The sequence below is a fragment of the Myiozetetes cayanensis genome, unplaced genomic scaffold (assembly GCF_022539395.1).
Source record: "Myiozetetes cayanensis isolate MyiCay16 unplaced genomic scaffold, myiCay2020 scf9, whole genome shotgun sequence".
In the NCBI taxonomy this organism is placed as follows: domain Eukaryota; kingdom Metazoa; phylum Chordata; class Aves; order Passeriformes; family Tyrannidae; genus Myiozetetes; species Myiozetetes cayanensis.
In genome coordinates, this window is record NW_026088185.1 from 12,531,091 (window position 1) to 12,548,252 (window position 17,162).

Below are 17,162 nucleotides of genomic sequence, written 5' to 3' on the forward strand. Positions count from 1 at the left end.
ACCTTCTACCTGCCATAAAGCACAAGTTTGGGATTAAAAAAAAAAAAAAAAAGACATTCAGTAGAGCCACATAATTAAATCAACTGAAGAGAGGAACAGTGAAAAACAGAGAGGCAGGGTGTTACTAAGGAGCATCCAAGAACCAAGAAGGTCTCTGGCAGATAAGTTGGCAGGACAGCAGCTGTGGGACAGAGCAACACTGTCACTGAGAACCCCTGTGCCACTGCGTGGCACTTGTCAGGGAAGACAGGTCAACATCAGAACCAACCAGGACATCTCCTCCTTCAGCTGATGGCCACAACCCTGACCACACTGCTGGGTCAGTGCTGTGCAACAAACTCTGGGACACCAAGGAGGAACGTAGATGAAGTACACAGAATAAGAATGGGGTCTGATTTTTTGCAACATGGGATGGAATAAGTTAAATCCAAGTGATTCAAAGCAAAAAGAATTAATTGTGATTTAAACAAACAGGAAAGGAATTTTGATTTAAATAATTGATTTTAAACCTTGCTTTTTCATCTGTGGTCCTTGGCTAGACAATTCCCAGAGGCTGGGGATGCTCTGACAAGTTGATTTTCAGCTAATTATAGTCTGCACTAAAACTGTGATTTCTTTTTTGTTAACCAGGAGAATATACCATATACATATTTAAGTAATGTCAGTATATTAATTTCAGATTCTGCTAGACAATGGTGAATGATGAGCCTTATTTAATAGACAATTAACTTTTTCTCGTGATTTGTGTCAAGTCACTTTCTGATGATGTTTTTGGGATTCAATTAAACTACAGAAATCCTGCATTTTGAAATACTCTTGGTTAGTAAAACAAAGGCAAGAACACTCAAGTGCAAGAAGAGGCTAATGAAACCTGCTAAGTAATCTAGTCCTTATATTTGAGGAACCTTATCTCTTCATGACATGGGTATTACCACAACTTTGTTTTTGATCCAAAGAGCTGCAAATGTTTTTGACTTAACTCTAGAGGCTACCTCATAAATTGACTGCAAGGGTACTCTGGCCCCTTGAGTCAATGCTGTTTTTTCATGCTCTAAAGTGTGCTTAGTCTATTTAATTTATTGAAAGGAAGGTTAAAAATACTCAAGGGGAGGTATTTTTGCAGGCTTGGCTCCTAAAATCTAGCAGAAAAAATATTTACCATAGTATCTAGAAACTGAAATTGGGTAATGTCAGACCTCAAGAAAAAAAAAAAAAAAGGCAGGATCTCTTTAAACAGTAAAATAATTAACCTCTGAAGAATGTAATGTATTCTCTACAACGTGACATTCTAATTCCAGGTTAGATTCTTTTGTAAATACATTTATAAAAGTAATGCAATGGATCAAAATTGAAATTTAGTTTGATGCAGAAATGTAGAAGGTCTTGGAGGGCTCAGGCAGGGTGATTAAAACTGTCCTTTCTGATATCATACCTAGAAATGGAGAGTGTGCTGCTTTTAGCTACTGCCTTAGAAGTGCAAGTTACACGGTCAACCTGAACAGAAGCTTCCAGCATGGCAATACTATGTGCTGCCACTGTATGGCAAGGCTGGTTCCTTAATACACTTCCAAGTTTCCCAGTTTCGTGATTGTGAGCCAATTAGCAGTTTGCTCAGCAGTCCCCTCCCAGCCACAGCAATACAGCTGAGCCCATCTACACAGCCTGAACTCATTTTTCCATGCTAGCATTTCTTTTCTAAAGCTCTTACAGCCTTTCTGTTCCCACCCCTTTTCTTGACAAAAATGCATTCTTCAATAACATGAGGATTCCAGAGAAAGCCTGAAGTGCTAGTTTTCCGTTGGAATCAGCATTTCTTACTGGGAAGATGGCTGAGCTTTCTAATCCACACTCATCACGTCACCAGTGTGCCGTCTCAGTGTCTGTCAGTCTGCTTTTGGTCACAGCCAGCTTTTCCATCAATGCAGAAAAGAACGTGTCCTTGAACATGAGATTTCTCCAAACAAGGCTGCCATTAGCAAGACTGTGATTTACATTAAGACAGACTTCCATAAAAGCAAGCTCAAAAATAAAACTATGAACAAATAGAGCAGCTTCAGCTTCATATCTGTTCCATAGCTCCATCAGGAAAATATGCTACATTACACCAAGAAAACAGGCATTAAAAATAATTTAAAAGACATAACTGTTTTTCTGGCTCCCACAGCCTTGCCCTGCTCTTCTTCCCAAAAGAAGGGGCTAAAAGGTATAAGAATCAAGCCATTCTCCTCATAAGCAGGAGGATTTACAATTGCTTAATACTACTACTCTGCACTACTTAGCTGTAGCCTCAGGGCAACATGTAAGCACTGAGTGCAAAGAACTGTATCTCTCTTGCAAAGCCTTCCATTCTGCCTTTCCCACTTTGCTGCCTTTCGGCAGACAGAACAGCACAATGCAGTGAGAGATGAAGACCTGCCACTCTCCTGCCACAGCCACTTATCATCTAATTCAGATGTTTGCCTCTGTAGACATTTCCAGAGCAAGTCTACAGGATGGCATTATTTTACCTAGAAACTTAACTACGCACCTCAGCTCACCACTCCTTAGGCCAGTCACATACAAAGCCTTTCTCCAAAGGCTGCTGCTTTCTGTTTTCAGCCGTTAATTAAAAATGTAACCTTACACAGGAAGAGATCCTCCACTCAAAGGCAAAAAGGGCGTCACTGAGTTCAGAGAGACCAAGACACTGAATTTGCTGTTGCAACTACCGAAAAGGCAAACACATTTGACAGCTGAATTCCTCAAATATAGTTAATACAGACTTATATCACCTGAATTGGGCCCCTAATATATAGACTTAAATTAGCAGCTTCAGAGAAAATCAGAAAAATATACCAAGAAAAAAATAAAAAAGGTAAAGACACAACGATGTTTCAAAGCTTAGCTTAGTTTTCTACAACCCAGCAGCAGATTTGTTCAGATGCTGCTGGCAATCTGACTTCTCCTTCATGCAGGATGCATGCCTTTGCAAAGGAACAGGACAGTGCCTTAGGGGCACCATATATTCATAAAGATACTTGGCAGATGAACATTCCTCCTTCTTGCTCTCTGGGGAGGAAAACCAAAGCTCTCTTACTCTGTCTGTTCCCACACACACTGGCATAAGTCCTGCTGACTTTCAGGTGAGCAGAACAGTTTCACTATGCAGGTCCCATCTACTCTTGACATAGCACAGATCCCCTCCTCCCTCCTCATCCTGTGCAACTGGATGCAGTCCAAGTGCTTTCCTTTTGTGTGCCACACCAGAGCAACATGCAAAGGTCATATCCTCCTGGATTCAACACAATATTGCAGTAAGAATTTGTTTCCCAGCATCTACAACCCTCATCTGAAGCCTCTTTGAGTATCTCTTATTAAACTGGGCTTAAATGGCTAAGTATGCAGACAATTATATACCAAATGAGGCTTGGTGGTTTCACCACAGTGACAGCAGGAAAAATCAAGAAGTGAATAAACCCAAAGGCAGGAAACCATGAACTAATACTAAAATGCTGAGGAGAAGAAAGTTACTCTTTTGAGGAAATACTACCTCTGTATTTCTTTCTACATTCCATTTCTTTCTCTTATTTTTTTTTTTTTAATAATGCTACCCATTACAGTAGTTGTCATGGATCCTTCACTGAGAAGAGGTTGGCAAATGGGTGGCTTTTACCTGGATTCCTCTACACTCCTGGGCAGTCAGCCATGAGAACAAAAGAAATCACTCATTTCCATTAGTGGTTGGCAATGAGACTGCATCCCCTTCTTCTGGATTTAGACTTCACTGTAGCAATCTACTCATTTGTGACTGCCAGGGCTTAATTACTGCAGGAACATGAAACTGCAAAACGTACAAAACCTAAATATAAAAAGCAGCAGCTGATTGCTGGACTGCAGGCACACCCAAGGGTGTGATGTCCCAAAGCTCTGTTCCTGCCAGGGTGGAAACCCTCTGGAGACATGGCAATGGCATGGCCTGTGTGCAGCAGTGCGAGTGTTCGGGCCAGGAAGCACACACAACCCTGCTGAAGTGCAGGTCTTCTCACTCTCCAGCATAATCTCCTTAGGCACTGAGAGAAAAGACACTCTTCAGGCTGATCTTCAAAAGCTTAGTGAAGATTTGGATGACTTCCTAAATGGGGAGTTCCAGCCAGCTACATACTCAAACTTGTCACAAGAGCTAGAGAGTTGAGTTTCTAGCAAGTTAAATGGAAGTTTGGGCAAGAACACCGTGAAATTCGTGATGCAATTCAGACTAATCTACTTTAAAAAAACCCAACAAAACAAACCCCACAAAAACACAGGTTGTAGAGACAAGCAGTACACACACCTAGGGAACATGCTGAGGATGCAGCAGTTTGGAAAGGAACAGGATAGAAGGAATACTGAGAACACCTGCTACATAAAGAAAGGGTGTGTCTGCATCTGCACTGTTGTGCTCACTTCTGGTCATCCTCACTTGAAAGAATACTGGTGAAATAAAAACAATTTTGGGAGATGGAAGTTACTCACTGGAAAATTTCCATTTTACAATGCTTGAAAAAAATATAGTTGATTTTCTTAAAGAGAAAATGAATAAAAGAAGACATGACACATGAATACGAAAATTGCTGTAGAGAGTTATACTGGGCACCAACTATTCATTTAGTCTCATAATCCACAAGGAAGTACTCAACAAAACTGAAGTTTAAAATAACTAAAAAGAGCATGCATATTTAAATTACACCTAACTAACGTGCAAAATCACTGCTAAAAAAATAACAGGAAACATAAAAAAGATGTCTATTTACCCAGAAAAGTAAGAATATCCCTAGTCAGACAGAAAATACACACAAGACACACTGCTGTTAGAAAAGCCAGTTAATGCACAGGACTAATCTCCAGAAAAATGGCTGACACAAATATAATTTGAAGGCAGTAACTAACCTGCAGACATACCTCTCATGACACCTTTGAATGTAAATAGCTCAGTGGAAAAACAGAAATCAGCAAGAAGAAACAATTCTCTGATTTCCTAAATACCAGCAGTACTTCACAACAAAGAATCTCTTCTTAATTGTAAATAGCTATTTATGCTGTGCTTTTACAAATTATTCTGCTTGTAGGTCCAGGAAGTAGACTGGGCAACCCCTCTGAGGACCTGCCCAACCCTCTAATTCTAAAGGTGGGGTATTTTTCTGTTTTTGTTTTCCTCTCACTGGTTCCCACTACCTCTTCTAGCATCCTCTCATTCCCCTTTCTGGCTTGCTTTATCTTACACTCCGCTATTAGAACTCCCATAGAAACGGGACTGAAATCTCTGAAATGCTTCCTTTTTGTTATGCCCCACTGGTTTCAGACTAGAATTGCTCTTCATTGAGTTGATAAGGATTAAAAATTAAAAAAAGCCCTCAGAGAATTTACTCGCATTTCCACAGTGTTCAGTTAAAGCACAGAGATGCTCTACTGGAATAGGACTGCTCATCAGACAGCCCTTGCAGCAGCAGTGGGACTTCAGGAGCTGTGGCTGCTGTAGTGGAGGCTTTCCACAGCAGCACTCTGTCAATGCCAGCTAGAATTATATCACTACAAACTCAGTCATTTATGCCCTGCTACGACCTGTTATAACTCTTGCAGAGCCAGCTCCCTCAATGTCATGTTCTCTACCTGTGGATCATGACTCTTGCTGACATGTTCAATGAGAGACCTTTCTTTAAAAATTCAAAAGTCCAAATTAATAGTACAGTTATAAAGATGGTACTAAATCAGCAGCAAAAACGTGACAAGACAAAACTACAGAATAATCTCTCATGTTAGAGGCAGACATTGGGTGTGGGCTGCTTTTCCTACCCATCGGAAGGAAGGTGAATCAGAGAGCGTGTGTACGAGGCTTGGTGCTGTACCTGGGTAAAGAAGCATACTGCCTTTCCATCCCCTCGAAGTGAAGATTGTATGAGCTCCCATCTGGACCCTTTCCAGGCACCTGTGGAGAGGAGAGTAATTAGAGATGAAGATCAATTATGCAGCCCAGCTACTAACAATGCATCTCAAAACGATAAGCAGAGAACACATGATGCTGCAACATGCCAAAATCAACAAAAGAAAGGCAGGGGCTCAAAGAAGCTCCAAATCCCATACATAATCTTATCACTGCTAACAAGAAAGGCTTCTGTATCAAAGAAGTGTTTAGAACAGGTACAATCTTCAGAGCCTTTCCCTCATCTGCCTGCTAGCTGGGATTCTCTCTCTCCTTCCCTGGCCTGCCTTCCTCCTAGAATTCAGTAACATGAGGACATAATCTAATTAAGCACACCCTTTCTGATTACAGTGGCATAACTACCTGAATCAGAGCTAACATCTTAGTCCCAAGTTTGCTTTTTCCCCCTCCACTTGCATGTTTTGCTTAACTATAGAATATGATATAAATGGGCTTTCTTTCATTCTTAACGTGAATCCAGAAACTCTCCCTAATGCCACTGCAAAGCTAAGTATCCAGCTGGGAGTTAAGTGCACCTATGATCATCTGGTGCCATTTCAGAAGTGAAGCATTAGTGCACTCAGTCAAATGCCAGCTCGCTACTTGGTTTGTTTTCAAGATGGCAACTGAAGTTGGCTGGGGAGCACAATTCTATCAGGAAGGCTCCACCGGGTACCAAACGGTGAACTTCAATGCTTTTAGCACAGAGGAGCTCTCCCAATTTCACTCACTCAATGCCTGCTGATGGCCCAAAGTGTTAAGAGCCTTGTTAAAATGGAGCTATTAGTCTTTTCCTCCATAAATGGAGTAGGCTCTGACTGCCTTCAGTGTTTCCTACATTAGTATGTATTCCTATTCCGGTGCTGCTAGAATCAGCAGTTTTATAAAGCAATATACTAAGAGGCCATTTAAAATCTCCTTTCCCTTTTACAGATTAATAGCAGAAAGGAAGATTTAATGCCTTTTCAAACATTTTTAACAATTCATTAAAAAGAAAGTAATAAATCACACCAAGCTTTCGGCAAATGCCTGATTAAAAAAAAAAGAGAAAACAAAAATTAACATGTTTTTTGCATTCTACAGGTTAGAGTACATTTTTGTCAGCCCTGTAATTTATGCACAATACACCATTTTCACTGAAGAGATGTATAAGCCTCTACAATGAGAAAGGTTGTGCGTTGAGGAGTAGGAAGTCCTATCTACCTTTACAAAGCATTTCTGTGTACATTACATAAACCACGTCCAATGCAAAGAGAGGCAGTATCCTTTGGAGCTACTAGGCATTATCTTAGGAATTACAGCAGACAAATATTGTTATGCACCTTGCCACTCACTGAACATGCAAGACATTCATAAGTGAAAAAAAAATTATTTAGTACAGGCCTCTTGCTAGCTCTCCTTTCTGTGACTCAAAACAGAAAGGAGTCCTCACGGAACTGCTGGCCACAAGAATAACCACCTCTGACTTGAAATGACCCATGCTTTAGCAGTGCCTGACTTTGGATGAACAAAAAATAACAATAATTGCCCTACATTTCAAAAAGAGGGCAGTAGGCTAAAGGGATAATGCATTCATTTTTTGCCACAAGAAAAAGTGACACGCAGAGAGACTTTATAAAGACAGAGTCACTTAGGTGAAGAGTCGCAGCCACTTTGGCTGTTCTTACACTGCTAATTTCATCAGGTTCATAAGTTCCATTAATTTCTCAGGTATGCTGGTCAGGGAAGATTTCTTCTGTTTTACAAAGAAGATTGAGGGGAAAAAACCCAAATATATGCTCTGGTTCACTCAGCATAAAAGCCACACACTATATGGTCTAACTGCGGCTATAGATAGGTTATTAATTATGTGCAACGGCAAAACGTTTATGAGCTGAAGGATGAGCCTGGTAGCTGTGCATTCACAACTCCATGTGAGTTTTCTGCACTCTCACACCTAACAGGAGTAACAGCAGCCAGGCACCATGAAAAAACACAAATGGATTCGGAACCACGCCAGCATTGAGCAGCAATCCCCAAACTTATACCAGTCACCAAAAATATAAAATATTTACATCACAAGGCCTTTTTGCAGCATGAAAACTCCCCTTTTCTGATGGTTTCCTACAGACCAAATAGAAGGCAATACCCCCTGCCAGGTCTGTTTGTATATATGATTTGAGAGACAGTTACCATAGAAACACCCTGGTGGTGGATACACAATTTTGCTAATTTGGATCCATTGAGCGGCTGAGTCTCCACACCCTATATAAAACCCCCAGTGCACTGGAAAAGCATGCTCTGGCTCTGCACAGCTAATTAAAGGCTCAGCCATTTCTTCTTCTTTCCTTTCTCCATCTGTGCATGCGACAGTAAAAACCTATCATCTCTCAGCCTGGAGTGCCAAAATGGTGCCTGGAATCAAATACTACCCCTGTGAAAAGAGAAATAGTGAAAATAGAAACACCTCCTTCGTAGAATTTATTTATGTTTCAGAGAGAGTCAAAGCAAAGGGTTCCTTTGCTGCCTTCTACAACAAACTAAGCTAAAAATTGGCACAAAAGGTACTAATAAGGAAGATCAAAATACTCCAGCTTCTCCTCCTTTCCTGAAACAGGACATATGTTGGCCCTCCGGCCAGGTGTGGAGGTTTTAAACACATAGTTAATCATCACAACATATCTAGGCAAGCAAACAGTAACCGTATTAAAAAAGGATTAAAACCTGGAAGTCCACATGGATGGTGACCATGAGGTGGCCAGCAAGGCGTGGGAGCTGACAGAAGGCACAGTGCCTAGCTGAGTCCCTATCAGAGGCAACTGGAAGAGCTTTTGAGCTCGACAGCTCAGTCAGTAGAGAGAACCCAACAGCAGAGGAAACACATTTCACAAATATATGGTAACGCACAACAGAAAGAATGATCCAAAACATGCTCCTGTATTTTTAGGGTTTAAATTAACGACATCAACTTAAATAAGTGCCATCATTATGAACAGTTCATCTCTTAAGAGCGGCCTCAACTAACAAGCAAAACATGAATATGCAAAAATAATGGGACAGTGATAAACACAGAAACAGCCATCATCCTATCAGTGCAATTAAAAAAGCAGCACGCTCAAATTGAGGAAGGGAAATGCTGTCTTTATCAAAAGACAACAACAAACAACTCATGAAACTTAACTGTTGCAAAGAACTGGTATGGTCAAGCCCTCTGTGGGATGTAAAATTAATAAACTGGACACACATACGAATCAAAAGAACTAACGTTCACTTAGCAGAAGACAGTAAAGCCTTTGACAGGTTGAAGAGAGGTAAAGCCTTGAAGAGCCTGCCATTCCCTCAATGGGAGAGTAGGCAGAAACCTCTGTACCAGCAGGTTACTCTTCTAATTGCCCCTTCGGGAATCCCAGTGAATTCTCTGGAGCACACAGCAGTGGCCACACTTGGAGACAAGGTACCAGAAAAACTGGAGAGATACCACATCCATATAAATCAATGCCTTCATGGCCAGGATTTTCTGTGTGCCAGAAAGGTGTTTTTTCTACATGGATAGTAACATTTTTGTTGTTCAAGTCTCTTTTTTAAAAAAACCAGTAATTTCCACTAGCAAACAAAATTTCTGTGATAGAAAGGTGTCACTTCAGAAAAAAAAATCCTATGACACCCCAGCATCTGTAATTAAACCCCTGCCTATTCCCAGCAGCAGAACCAGGCCAGGGGAAGTGCAGACTAAATGTCAATGTGGGCACTATGCACCGCTCTCCTCTCTCCAAGTCCACAGCCTTCAGAAGGTGACCAACAGGAAAGGCCAAAAGGCAGAGAAGAATGAGTGCAGACCAGAGCTCTCTCCACTTCCCTAGACAAATGGAATCCATATTTGTATTAAAACAGAAAACTGTAGGAAGATTATTAGTTTCACATTTCACATGCAGATCCAAAACAAACAGAAAGGGAAGCCAACTATATATATTAAAAAAAAAAGATAACACAAAAGCAGCGCAGGTGTCAGTGCAAGGTATGTCCCTGGCAAAAAGAGTAACTGCAGGGCACTTTAAGGAGTTTTCTAACACATGGAAGTGATAAGCTAGAAGAGAGTATCTTTAACCCGCTAATTCTTTCTAGGAGAAGGTCCCAGGAAAATAATAAAAAGAGGTGATATGAACCCGCACCTATAGAACAAGCCAGAAACAATTCTCTTAGAGCATTCAAATATCTGCAAATAAATTATAAAGCATAAGTAGGGTATACCTGCAAGCAGGTGTCTTGAGTAAGTTTGGGATTTGCCTACAGGAGAATTCTGGGGCTGCAGAATAACAATTCTTTAAGGGAAGGGAAAGGCTTTATTTAATCCTGAAGCTTGTGACTATCTTGAAAACTGTACAGAAAAGGTTATGAGGCTGTGTTTTCTTCCCAGGAGATACTGCATTTCATTCCCCCTCACCTGTCTTACACTGCCTTCCTCCTAGAGCATTTGTTAAAGGCTACATTACTATCTGCTAGCAGGAAAGCCTCCCTTGCCCCTTTCTTAGGGATCAAGGTGTTAGAGGTTGGACAGTTGTTGTGGTATGAAAAATAACAACTATAGCAATGTTTTTATGAAGTTTAAGCTTCATGAAACCAGAATTGACTTTTTCTTGTGCATCCAGACACAGCTCAAGGGGAGGGTTCCCACACACTGCAAACAGAAATCAGCAACAACTGCTTGCCCCTACCAGCGGAATTCAGCAGGACATCGTGTTTTCACCTGCGGCCCTACCTCTTCTCACATCCCACCTGACTCCCTGCTCCAGGTCTGTCCTGAGTGAAGTTGGCACACAGAAGACACAAGACCATGGGTACTGCTCATAAGGAAAAGAGCAGTGCAGAGCCACTTTCAGGTTGGCTCTCTCAGAAAGTTGCAGTTACTGCTCTCTCTCCTTCAAGTATCCAGAGCTGCATATAGAAGACTTCATCATCTTTGCCGAGATCGATTTGTTAAAAAAATTGTTTTAAAGCTTATTAACTAGCTATAGGAAAAACACAGGCCAGAGTCAGAAGTTTCCCACTGTTAAAAAAAAGAATAATACACAGTGAGCATTGCATTCAGGCTTATTAATTTTTCACATATATGCTAAATATCTCTGCCCTTTTGTTTTTAACTCTTTGTTTTTCCCACTTCTGAACAATAAGCCTCCCGAACATTTCAATTATCATTAAGATCAGAAAGAAAATTAGAACTGTGTGCTTCCCACTAAATAAGTAGCAATAGTATAAAGTTTTCAAGGTTGATATGATTTTAACTACACATTTGTGAATCCAGGGCAAAACACTGCTGACTCCACTGGAATCACACCTGACTTACTTAAAATTATGGGAGATCAGGAAAAGCTTATGAAGATAGGAGTCATGGGACTCCTAACCTTTTCACTTATTCACTGTGTATGTTCAGAAAAGTCACTTGAGCTTGTGCATTGTGGTTTTCTATTCACAAAAAATGGCATGATACTAACACTATATTTTATATGTCTGACATGCACTGTAAGACAGGAGCCACCCCGGGAAGGCTGCAGAGTGAGGCTTGTGCTCTGCCATCACCCAAGTGCTTTGAAAATGCCACCCAGCTTCTGCTTTTAGCCTGAAAGTCTGTGTATAAACATGACACATAGAACTGCTGCATTGCTTAGTACATTTTTCAATAGTCTTGTGATCATCTGTTAAAGGACTTGATTCAGATGCTGGTTTGACCTCTGTTCTCAAAGCTCTTCTTTTGTCTGTGAGCGTTTCTAATCACATGGGTTGAGATTCAGCATGCCAAAAAGAGCCGTGGTATAACGGAATTTGCCCTTTAACCTTCAGGTCTCCCCTCTGCTGAGACACAGTTGGTTTTTGTTTTCAATTAAGTGAAAACTGAAGAAAAACGGAGAGGTAAAAGTGGATTTGTTCCCCACCCTGGTCTCAATGTTTCATACGCAGGTGAAGTATCAACATTCTCCCATTTATTTTTTGCATTTCAACAGTCTGCCTGGTTCTGGAAATTTAAGAACACAATTTGACTCACTAACGCTTTCTTTAGCTGTTAAAACAGTTGGAGTGATGTAAGGCAGTGAACTGGATGTTCCATGTGAAATGGACGAAGTTGATCTATGGGATCTTCTTAATTCCTTACTGCTGTGATATCCTCATTATCCTATCCTCAAAGACCTCCAGCATTTCCACAGAAGGCATGTTTTCCTTCATCCAGCTTTTTTATGTTTTGCATCAAAAGGTAAAAATTAAAAATTCTACCAGTGTCCATGATTCAAAAGAATTTTCCTGATGTTTTCCTTACATACACAAAGAGGGATATATTTTGCTTTCCTGGTTTTGCAATGAAAGTTGAAACAGTGATTTTGCGTTATTATAACACTCATCATTTCTCCCTCTAATTTGGATGGTTTTTAATAAAGCTCCATTGATTCCACTGAAAGAAATCCCTCCTGGCAAAAGCAGAACACACACGCTGATTGCTAAATATGCAGCAATTATCATATTCAGCAGCGCACTTTAATATCTTATTTATAGATGTATCTATCTATAATTTGCTTTAATTAAGTTGCATTGATTTTAATGGCAGAAGCAGTCCTCAAAGAAGAGTCTAATGCTATATGAGCCCATCGGTACTGCTTTGCCATTGTTTGGATGTAAGACAGCACACCTTTAATACTTCTTTTTGATACTCTTAGTGGTGTTTTTCTTCGCTAAGTGGCTGCAATGGCAAACCAAGATGTTCCACAGGAACTCTCAAAACTACCTCCACCTCTGAAGAAAGAGAGCACTTTCAACTTCCCTGTTACAAACTTGCTCGTAGGACACTTTCCAAGAATAAGGAAGGAAGCAGCATCTTCCCAGCAGGTCCGGTGACATCTTGTGTTCCTGTTCCTGCTCCATTTTACAGATATCTTGGGAGTGTAATTGTTAGAGATTCTCAAACCATGGTCCAGTGTCTTCAAGTTTGTTTTGGATAGTGTGGCAACTAAGTAAAACTGTTTTATTTTCATGTCAACAGAAAATACAGGGTGAATAATTTGGGAAGGTCAATCAGTAGATAGCTATAGTTGCCTGTTCGCAGCCCAACCACAAAGTCACAGTCTTGCAGACTCCTAAAGTTCTGTTTTCTGGGCTCAGTCGCAGGGATTGTTGAACTTTCTTTTTGTTAAGCACATGCTCACTTTAAGCATTTTATTTTTTTTAATAAAAAATCTGGTTAATCTGGTTTAGAGATTATTCCAAAGAACATTTGATGCTATTAGGACTGTGACTGAGTTTGTCAAAAAACATCTTGAAGAACAAAAGGAAGGTATTGCTCACTAGGAGAGTCTCACAGCCTTGGTTTCTGCTGGGTGCCACCACATATCTTGGCCCTGATTCAGGAAAGCATGCTAACTACTGATGAGGGGGGTTTGTTTTCATTTCAATAGCATTTGATTCCTCTTGGAGGCATTCCCAAAGCTAACATACACCTGCATCTCTTGGTGGTTCTACCTCTGTTTTGGGTCAAAATACACAGGAAAAACACTTGCATCTTTGTATCCTGAACATGTCTTCACACACCTAAATGCAGCATTCTAGTCATGATGATTTTGGCATATCCACCTCTGAAGTAACTCAGTAAGATATTACTGGTTCATATCATTTGAGACTCTGTCTCAGAGACTACCGAGGTAGCTTTATAACATTACTTATGCAGATCTTAATGTCTCAATCACTGTTAGTATTTTTTAAAAGTGAAAAAATAAGTGCTGGCTTTTTAAATCACTGCCTTTTGGAATATATCAGCACTAATTTTATAAGAATTGTTCATGCTAAAATGCAAGGGCATGATCTCAAAGGAAAAGTGCCAAAGTAGCTATGCAAGTACATTTTCAGTTTCTGGTCATCATTTTTCATTCACTGATTATTGCTCAAGTGTTGATTAATAGTTATGTTCATGCTGCTAGAATGCATTTCCCTTGCATGAGAAAAACATCCTTGTCCAAAGGAAAAAACAGATAGTAATCAAACCATCCTTCCTCTTCCCCATAAGATACACAGACACACACTCCAGAGTCACTGATGATCTTTGTTTTGCTGGTGAGTAGGTGTGAAAATTTTCACTTAGAAAATCAGCTGTATGCAATCAGAACACTACTGGGTTGGTCGGACTGCAATGCAATTAAATGTTCCTCTTGTGACTGTCTCTCTATACACCTATATACTCTCATGTGCACACACAAATGTACATACTGAGTCACTGTGCCTTCTCCCTGGGCACTGAACACCAGGATCACTGAAAACAGCAGTGTTCCATGCTGGAATTAAGCAGGGCTGATTATCTCAGGATTTACTCTTCCTCCTCAGTAATGCCCTACCTCTTGTTCAAGGAGGTGAAACTAATGGTTTAGATTTAGAGGGAGCGGAAAATTCTCTATAAAGGCAATAGTCTGAGGAAATACAAACACAGATGGGAAGTTTAAAAGGGAAACAGGCTGTTCCCATAACAGTTTAAAAACATGGCAATTGCCTTAGCTTAGTACAAAACAAGCTCTCAGCATTTGCTGTATCTTGCAACGTTAAGGAGAGAAAAACAGCAAAGATGGAGGTGAAGCCAAAACTGCAAATCGTTTTTGCACAGCCCCACAAAAATAATACTCTGGTTTCTGAACCCTCGCTTCACGATCCCCCGATCCCTGGTGCTGGAGGACTATGGTTTCCTGTGACCATGCAAAATGAGATCATTTCCTGGCCTGTGTCCGTCTCTGTGGGTGGCTTCTTTTTGCCTTAGTCGTATAATATGTTTTGGTTAATTCTATCTCTTAATTGTCTTTAATGAGCACCAGATTTGCGACACCCTCACTTGCAAACCTATTCTCCAAGTAGAGGCAAACAGAGGCCCTCGAATTGAGAGAAAACCTTAAAAGCAGCAAAACAAAAAACCCACAGCACCCATCAGCATTGATTCTTTCCAACTACAAGGAGGCATTTCAATTGCTCTTCCCCTGAACCAGGCCAATGTAATTAATCTCTTCCCAGCCACTAAAGAGAATAACTTAACCTGTCACAGAGATACATTTGTGGTGCAATATGCAGCATACATACGTGTGACTACATTTCTAAAGCAGGTCTCCTGTAGCTGTTCTACAACACTGTGCATAATTCCTCCCCTCCCCATGAAGCCAGTCCTCTGCCTTAGCCTGTTTGAAAGTAAGCTGCTTCTTGTTCCTCCCAGTCTTGCATTCTTTGCTTCTCTTCTCACTGTAATTAGTTTACAAGACTATTTATCCAGATGATTACTGCTTTTAAATGACAGTCGTCTTTTCTTTTGCTCCAATTCATTGTTGTGTATCATTTTGTCTTGCTATCTGAATACTCAGTTCTCTAAAGCATTTTCTCATTATGTTATCTCCTGATATAAGGCATTTTGAAATACTTTATGAGAGACACTGTATGAAGTAAATTGAATTGAATTTTCTCTCAAAGTCACTGGCTTTCAGCATCTTTCTCTAGCTAAGTCAGCAGAGTTCTTGGCACCAATGCCAGGGTGTAATGGCCATGCTTTGCAGCCCAGCTATGAGCTTGTGTTCTTTTTAGGGAAAATGAAATGGCAGCGTCAGTACCTGGAAAGCAAACAGGGGACAGCTCAATATTTCCATTTATGATGAGGATGGCAAAACGAAAATGTTTGGTGAATTTTTGAGGGTTTTAACGCACACATTGAGATAATGCTATTTTGCTGTGCCTATCTACATCTGGTCTTGCTACTGAATGTGCATGCAGGGGGTATATGCACGTGTATGTCAGGGGAGAGAAGAGGGAGGGAAGGGGGAAATAGCAGGGCATGGAACTAAATTGCAGAGCAAGTAGTGGAAATAGACAGTGAAAAGCTTCCTGCAGGCAGGCAGCTTCACAGGGGAGAGTGAGCCTTTCATTGTCTATAAAATCATGCCTTGCTGGAGGTCCTGAAGAGTAGAAGGGGTAGCACCTAGAGGCAGTAAATCCCTCACTGTTGTATTATTGCAGTCTATGCATTTAGCTACTGTACAAACCAGCATGCTGCTTCAAGAAAAGAAAAGGAGGAAGAAGGGTGAAAATGCCCAAAGGGAAGAGGAGGAAGATGACAATAAAATTGGAAAACAACTCCCTGCTGCAGCTCTCCCCAAGAATACTTCACATCAAAGAAAAACTGCAAAGTAAATCATCATGGAATTAAAAGTTAACTCAACTCCTTCCATTGTGATTTGACACCACTATGGAACAGTACCTCCAGAATTTGAATGGTTAGTCTGTAGCACAGGCCATTAAATCCACCTTAATCCTGTTAAACATAGATGCCAATAAAGAGAGGCACTCTTTTCAATGGCATTGTGACAAAAGCTCTCCACACTGCAAATTCAATATGGTTAACAACAAAAAAAAAACAAACCCAACAAAAAACAACAACAACAACAACAAAATCCCAAACCTGGATTAATACTGAGCAAACAACAACATCAGCATAAGCAGGCTTAGAGAGAGGAATTGCGTTCCATATGCTGTGGCATCAGGTTCCTCCGGATCTTCAGATACCAGTCTGTAAATGTTACAGACATTGTTTCTCCTGCTTGCAACTGCTGTTGGGTGGCGACCTTCTTTACTTGCTGATACCAATTTAGCAGTTGGTACAGTTTTTCTGTGATTTGGTACTGTCTGTTGTTTGCTGGTACCAGATGGATACCAGATGGGTAACTGTGGGCAATGGTTCCTCTGTGTTCCAGTCCCAAAAATCACTGCCTATAGGGTCAGTCTTGTCAGTTGACTCCTAAATGGCACTTCAAAGCAGCATTCTGAAAAACCTCAACATCTGTTCCTTACTCCTAATGACCTTAAAAAAATGTTGCAGACATACTTTCCTTTAGCCAGGAGTTACTGTGCATCTGCAGGAAAAATACAACCTTACAGATGCCTGCAGCCATCAAACTCACTCCTCGCTAATGGCAGTTCCAAAGCCACCACCTCAACTCTGAAAGTCAGCGCTGAATGTGAAGTATAATCAATATGTTCTTTTCTGTGGTAGCTCCACAATGTAGGAGTTCAGAGATATTTCAAGGCATTTTTCAAAACAGGACTTTTAACAGTGAAGTGGAAGAACAAGAAAACAAAAAAAAAGTGCCTTTGAAAGGCAGCAGGGATACCTGAGGGCTAAGTGGAAAACATGGAGGGAAAGCAAGGAAAGAGAAAGTGATGGAAGAGATCTGTTAAGTAATAATTTGTGATT

The 17,162-nt window shown here is 40.6% G+C and overlaps 1 protein-coding gene across 5 annotated transcripts in view; it reads right to left on the reverse strand.

The window, feature by feature from the left end:
- PARD3B (par-3 family cell polarity regulator beta) overlaps positions 1-17,162 on the reverse strand; it is a 402,616-nt gene that overhangs the window by 24,578 nt on the left and 360,876 nt on the right. For all 5 annotated transcript variants that reach the window (XM_050340097.1, XM_050340096.1, XM_050340094.1 and 2 more), the window contains one exon: positions 5,862-5,941. In XM_050340097.1, the coding sequence (XP_050196054.1) occupies positions 5,862-5,941 (80 nt within the window). The remainder of the gene's footprint in view (positions 1-5,861; positions 5,942-17,162) is intronic.